The 7,406-nt window shown below is 35.7% G+C and overlaps 1 protein-coding gene across 1 annotated transcript; it reads right to left on the bottom strand.

Moving 5' to 3' along the window:
* Positions 1-5,177: 5,177 nt before the first annotated feature.
* Positions 5,178-6,532, bottom strand: POR (C-CAP/cofactor C-like domain-containing protein). The gene has a single exon (XM_068614265.1). It carries the CDS (start codon positions 6,321-6,323, stop codon positions 5,319-5,321), a length of 1,005 nt encoding a protein of 334 aa, XP_068470366.1. The 5' UTR covers positions 6,324-6,532; the 3' UTR covers positions 5,178-5,318.
* Positions 6,533-7,406: the final 874 nt, after the last annotated feature.

Raw genomic sequence — 7,406 nt, 5'->3', positions numbered from 1 at the left:
AACTATTTTACCATTATTATTACATTAATGGTCGGTTTAAAGGCCTATTAGTATTTATATTTTATAGCTTCCAGTAATTGTAATTTTATTATATATATGATTGAGTAAATCAAAATGAAAAAGATCAGTTCATCAGTTTTGCAATCTTGTGTAATTACCTTCAATCAGTTTATACAATCTTTTTTCTTCTCTTATTTCCTTCAATTAGTTCCTACAAAAGTCTTCATACACTTGTATATATTTACTATACATGGAGTGATGTAAACACACAAAAGAATAAAAAAAAACATCTTCTTTCTTCTTACCATCTCCTTACATACAATTTTCTTATATGGTATCATAGCACTGATCTTGGTGCTCTGACAGCCTCTCCATCACGTCTGATAAAGAAGGCACTAGCGAGTTCGATAGAAACCTCGTACAAGGTTTCACTGCCGAGCAAATTCAACAATTGGCAAATACTATTTACTAGTTCAACATTAACGGTAAAAATCTCATTCTCATTCATAATAATTGTAGTATTTGTCTCAAAGCTAAACATACAAGGCTATCCTTTCATTTAAGCACAATAAGATCTCATTCTCCATTTAATCTATTGCATTGTGACATTTGGGGTCCTCATAAATCGTTTTAGAAATCGTTTTTTTCTCACTATAGTCGATGATACTAAATGTACTTGGCTATTTCTTATGACTCATAAGTCTGAAACCCAATATTTATTAGAATCATTCATTACTTTTGCACAAAATCAATTTCAAACATCTATTAAAACCATCCGTGTTGACAACGGATTGTAATTTATTTCAATGCGTAATTTTTCTCTCAAAAAAGTTATTTAATGTCACCGCACTTGCGTCTACACTTCTCAACAAAATGGAGTAGCAAAAGAAAAACATATACACATTTTAAACACAACACGAGCCCTCCTATTTCAGTCTCATTTGCCATTAGAATTTTGGGAACAATGCGTTTTTAACCACCACATATATCATTAATCGTTTGCCATCACCTTTACTCAAAAATAAATCACCTTTTGAGATGTTATATAATCGCTCACCTAAAAAAGGATTCAAATTATTTGATATAGATGCAAGCACTTTGTTTACAAGTCGGGATGTCACCTTTCATGAAGGTGTTTTCCCATTTTGTCAACAGTCGCAGACGCAATCCTCGCCTCCATTACAAGGTATTTTGCCTGCTATTGACATTGACTTACCCACTCCTGTCCAACATTCACTCGATCAACCTCCAGCAAACCAACCTTCTTCTCCTACTCGTCACAATGCACCTAACCTCCAGCAAACCAACATTCTTTTCCTACTCGTCATAATGCACCTGAACCTCTAGCAAACCAATCGTTTTCTCCCACGCCAGGAAGTCTAGCACCCATTACTGAACCTTCTCCAACCGACCGACCTTCCTGTTCGACGATCCAGTCGCACATCAACCTTACCTTCCTGGCTTTAAGACTACGTAACAGGATCCCAAGCCAATCATTCGACCACTGCCCAAGACCGGCCTGGCCCGAATGGAACCAGGTATCCTATGCATCATTTTCTTTCTAATTCACGATTTTCTTCTACACATAGTGCATATCTTGCCAACATCACAGCCACCAAAGAACCTCACACTTATGCTCATGCTATCTTTGATCCAAAATAGCAAAAAGCAATGGATGAAGAGCTTTCCGCCTTGCAGCTAAATCAAATGTGGACCTTGACATCGTTACCGCTGAGCAGAAACCCATAAGATGCAAATTGGTCTATAAAATAAACTACAACTCAGATGGCGGTGTCGACAGATATAAGGCGTGCCTTGTCGCAAAGGGGTACACTCAGATTGAAGGTGTTGACTATTGTGAAACTTTTTCACCAACAACAAAATTAACATCTTTGAGGTGTCTCCTCACCATTGCAACAACCAGAAATTGGTTTACTCTAGATGTGGAAAATGCCTTCTTACATGGCACATTGCATGAAATTATTTATATCGACTTGCCACCCGGCATCATCGACGGGGAGAACATTGTATGTCGACTCAACAAATCCCTTTATGGTCTCAAACAGGCATCCCGGACATGGTTTTCAACATTTTCTCATGTGATTAAATTTGCAGGATTTCAACAGTTCGAGACATACTACTCTATTCACAAGACATAATAACTCATCATTGTTCTGTTCTTTTGATTTATGTGATGATATTCTTTTGATAGGAAATTATTTGACAAAAATTCAACATGTTAAAGACTGTTTATTACAACAATTTCGCATTAAAGATCTTGGATACTTAAAATATTTTCTAGGAATCGTTCCAAAGCTAGTATTTACATGTCACAAAAAATATGCGCTTGATATTTTGCAAGATATAGACTCACAGGTGCTCGTCCAAACAAATTTCCAATGGAGCAATACCTAAAACTCACACCAGACGATGGGGAGTTATTAAAGGATTCAATCAAATACAGGCGACTTGTGGGATGAATGATATACCTCATGGTTACTCGGCCTGGCATAGTATTTTCGGTTCGGGCCCTAAGTCAATATATACAGGCTCCACGGAAACCTCATTGGGATGTCACAATTCGAGTCATAAAGTACATCGGATCACCGGGACAAGGATTGTTATATAAGAAATTATGTATATTAATTTCTATAAAGTGACTCACATGACTTAGAGTTTGGGCTTTGGGCCCGAATATGATTTAATAATAATAATAGAATTAAAAGGCTCATTGGTTAACCTGAGAAATATATATATATATGATGATATACCTAATGAAAACCTACCTACATCTGATGGAGATTGGGAACTAAAGGCTATAGGGTTCTGTCTCTGCAAATAATAGTTGTCTCACTGATAACCATCACGAAAGTGTGTGACAAGAACGGAATTGCTAAGAGATAGATTGAGACAAAGGAGATAAAGTAATTGCTCAAGTAGGATCGCTCATGGATCAAGGTAAGTGTTTATTCCTTCTTGATTGTATGATTGTGTGAGAATCATGATGATATGATAAGATCTGTATGTGAACATTATTGTATGCGTTCATAATCATGTTTAATCGTAATTAACTTACATGTTATTGCCATCCGAGAACAATCTGACATTGACAGCTTATTGCGACTCAGGCGAGAGGTTGTCAAACAACTCGTATCTGTGTATTGCATTTTTCTTGGTTCTTCTATTATCTCATGGAAGTAAAAAAAAACAGACAAACGTATTAAGATCGGTGCCATGTAACTTGTCAGCTCAACTTTTCTGTGACAATCAAGCGGCATTACATATAGCAGCAAATTTAGTATTTCATGAACGCACAAAACAGATAGACTTCCACATTGTTCGAGAAAAATTACAAGTCGCTCGCAAGTCACTGGGCAAGGAACATTTTTTGACGTTGCGACACAAGTTGGGAGTTGATGATCTTCACTACCAGGGGAGTATGACGTTGCGACACAAGTTTGGAGTTCATGATCTTCACCTGTCAGGTGAGTATTAAGGAAATAATAATTATCAAATTATACACAATTATTGTACGTTATTGTATGCAATTAATTTAATAATGATAGAATTTCATGATTAGTACGACCACGTGGTTAAAAGCCACGTGCTCTACCACTGAGCTAGGAAAGGCTTTGTCAAAAATTTGTTAAACGCAAGAGTTTGAGATTGAGGTTAACCTCTTACCTTAATAAAAAAAGTAAATGTTACTCTAAGATTAAAATGGAAAGTTGAAAATAATGTATTTTCCTATTTAAGTTGTCCAACGATTAGCTTTAAAAAAAACATATTTATAGAGTTAGAAGAATAGAAATAATTAATGAAATGAAACTAGATGACTAAGAATTTAAATAACTAAGAAAGGAAGATAAGAGGAGAGGAAAAAAAAAGCTTACCTTATATTTGGAAGGTTGCAATTGGAATAGAAGAAGAAAAATCTAGCCACGTGCTCTACCACTGAGCTAAGACAGCATTTTTAAAAGTAAAACAGTAATGTTATTTTATCTTGATCCTTAAAACAAATGGTTTTTTAGATTCTGCTATTACTCCCTCTCTTAGATCTGTTTCCGTTAGACATATTCACCAATTTCTGTTCTTAACTCTCCACAAAATATGTTTGTTATTCCGTTTGATAATTTTTCATTTAGGTTTCAGCTATTGTTAGTGTTCAATTGATTGTCAGTGTTCAATTGATGTATCATCTTACTCGCAAATGTGTTGAATATCCCTTTTTTGGAGTCAATTTAATTTCAGTGTCTTGAGACGTGGTGGCACACTGCCTCTATTAAAAATCTCTAGCTTTGCATGTTTTGCAATTGAGATACTACTATTGATCACATTGTTAATCAAGTTGTACAGGATGATTCTTTGAGTCTATTTATATTTAATGCGTGCATGACAGTCCCAATGTAATAAAATCTTCGTTGTGCTGACAAAATTCAAAACATTGTCTTTCGCTTCTAATACTAATTTCTCTACTTAGCCATTTGGATCTTCTACATTGTGATGTTTGGGGCCATATCAACATCTCTAATGTGATAACAAAAGGTTCTTTTTACTTTCCCACAATTGTTGGTGATTGCATGATTCACTTTTGATGCAGCACAAAGCTGAGGCTTCCTCACGAATTAGTGTTCAGGAATTTTATCATTTGTGAAAACTAATTTTGCCAAGCAACCCAACTGGGTGGCTCTATGGATAATAAATAAAAAATGAAAACAATTGATGATCCACCCAACAAAGTTCAGATCAAGATTCAAGAAAGTAAAAGAGGAGGAAGAGGTTGAAAATAACCAAACCAAGTATATCTTCTGATTGAATCCTACACTAGTAGCCTCTAGCTATCATGCAACAACACTAAACTATAAATTGGAAAAAACACCATCATATGAAGAGTAAATGATAAATCATTTGAAGCACAGTAAGAACATGCACTTGCAGTTCATGAATCAATAAATTCATTTAATTTTAAAAACAGACCAATCTAGTTCAACAACCTTATACAACTCCAATATGTAACTTGACATAGGATCAACAGTCCCAGACCCTCCCCCACCACCACAACCAGCGATTCGCAAACCAAGATAAGAGCAAACTAAGGCTCTAGAAGCCTAGCAATAAAAGAAAAAAGAAAATGGAACCCTATGTGAAAGCAACACACAGAAAACTCATTCCTACACTGAAAATAAACATGTCCAAAACCATTTCAATTGATTGCACTATTGAAACCAAAATCACGTTAATCTCAAACATCAAATTCCGATAAAAGATCATACCCAGACTCAATCACACATAAAAAAAAACAATACGAGAGACTCAAATCAAATTTCCTCATCCCCATTTTTCAAATTCGATATATCAATAATCCCAACCCTCTCACTCTCCGGCAAAACCGACCAATTCGGAGACTGCACCGCGCGCAGCCACCGGAAATCATCCACATTTTCCCAATTCCCGGACTCGGCGTCGAGACCGGCGCCGCGAAGATCCTCCTCAATCCCTCGGTAACTCAAACAATACGGCGCAAACCTCACGCCGTTACTGTCCTCGATTATTGGCTTACTCCTAACCCTAAGGTAGAAATCGCTTTTTCTCGCAGAGTGAATCCGAATCTGATGCGACGCCATCACGAAGACGCAATCCTCAGCTTCCTCAATAAGAACAGAGCCAGTCACAGGCCCCACGTAAACCCTAGAATTCTTCAACCGGTGTACGAAAAGCGCCCTAACGGAACCTATTATCCTCACTTCGCAGGAATCGAGATCCGAAACGGCGAATTCCCCTACCTCGGAGCCCCTGAACTCGGCGACTAAAACCTCACCAACTTTGTTTCGGAAGCCGGGAGATTCACGCGCGGCGAGGCGCGTGCCGGGAATGGAGGGTTGAGGGAGTTGTTTGGGTTGCGGAATAGCGGTGTCCTTGGGGTCCTTCTTGGTGGGTTTATTCTTGAAGGAGAATTTGGTTTTGGGGATGAGTTGGTTGGTGATGTTTTGGAGGGAGAGTTTTAGGTCGGAGACGGTTTTGAGGGAGGTTCGAACGTCGTAAGAGGGGAGGAGGTAGGAGTTTTGGGCCACGAGTTTTTCCAAATCGGAGATTGACTGTGAGATGTTCTGGAAATGGAGTTTGAGGTTGGGTGGGTCGGAGGAAAGGGATTGGGATTGGTGGAGTTGGAAGTCTATTGAGGTTTTTAGTTCGGAGAAGCGTGAGAGGAAGGAGGAGGTAGATTCTGCTGAGGATTCTGCGTTTGTTGGACGGCTTTGGGGGCGTTTCGATAGCCGTTCCACCATTGCTAAGTGCTTCTTCTGTTTCTCTGTTTCGTCTTCCATTCTGGCTCAGTCTTGTGTTTTTCAGATTCCTCAAACTCAATTCATACCAGATTCATGGAGTGGAGTTACGTGCTTCTAATGCTCTGTTGCTTCGATTCACTCAGTTTCGCCTGTCTAGGTTTATAATTACTATTGTGATTCATGATCACACTTTCTTCCTTGTATAAAACGGATTGAGCATTTTCAGTCACATTTCAAAACAAAACTTTAATTTACACAACAAATTTTATAATTAAAAAAATATATATATGAGATCTAATAAATAATATGATGAAAAGATTAATACAATATTATTATATAAATTATAGGATGAGTTGTTTTATGCATAACAATTTTTTGTTATAAATGGGCGCTTTGGTGCCACTTCTCTAATTAACACACTAAAATAAGAATTTAATTAAACTTCTCACGTAAATTCGACTATTTTTAATTAATTTTTTTATTCTACTAAATATTCCAAATATTTATATTTTTTAATTAAATTTATATAGTTTAGAGTGTTATATTATTAGCTTATCATATCATTTTGCTTGTTTGTTTTAGCGTATGATAAAATTTTGTGATTTGTTTGTACAAAACTACAACTAAGTTTTTTTTTTTCAATAATGAAAATATGTTGGATAACACATTATTATTATTATCACTAGTAATAATGGTGATAAGGATTTTTTTTTTTTCGTTGTAGATAACTTATTTTTATTGTTTTCAATGAATGTTGGATAACAACTATTATTATTATCACATACACTAAAAATGGTGATAAATATAAATAATGATGTGAAAATCATATGGAAAAATATAACAAAAAGACAAGTAAGGGAGATGATATAATTAGATAACAGTCAATGAAAGAAAAAAAAAATAGTAAGTACACAATTGAAAAATATAAAAGTTTTGAGTATTCAAAATTTTTAATAAAGATTCAATTGAAAATACTTAAATTATAAGAGACCTAAAACTTAATTAAACTATAAACTTTATACTTAATTAAACCTAAACTCTATACTTAATTAAACCTAATCTAAGATGGAATAAAGAGTTGAAAAAAATTATAATAATAGGATAAACTAATAAGATTTCACG

Source organism: Phaseolus vulgaris, chromosome 2, assembly GCF_051622355.1.
Source record: "Phaseolus vulgaris cultivar YP4 chromosome 2, ASM5162235v1, whole genome shotgun sequence".
NCBI classification, from domain to species: domain Eukaryota; kingdom Viridiplantae; phylum Streptophyta; class Magnoliopsida; order Fabales; family Fabaceae; genus Phaseolus; species Phaseolus vulgaris.
This window is presented reverse-complemented; position numbering and strand designations above follow the sequence as displayed.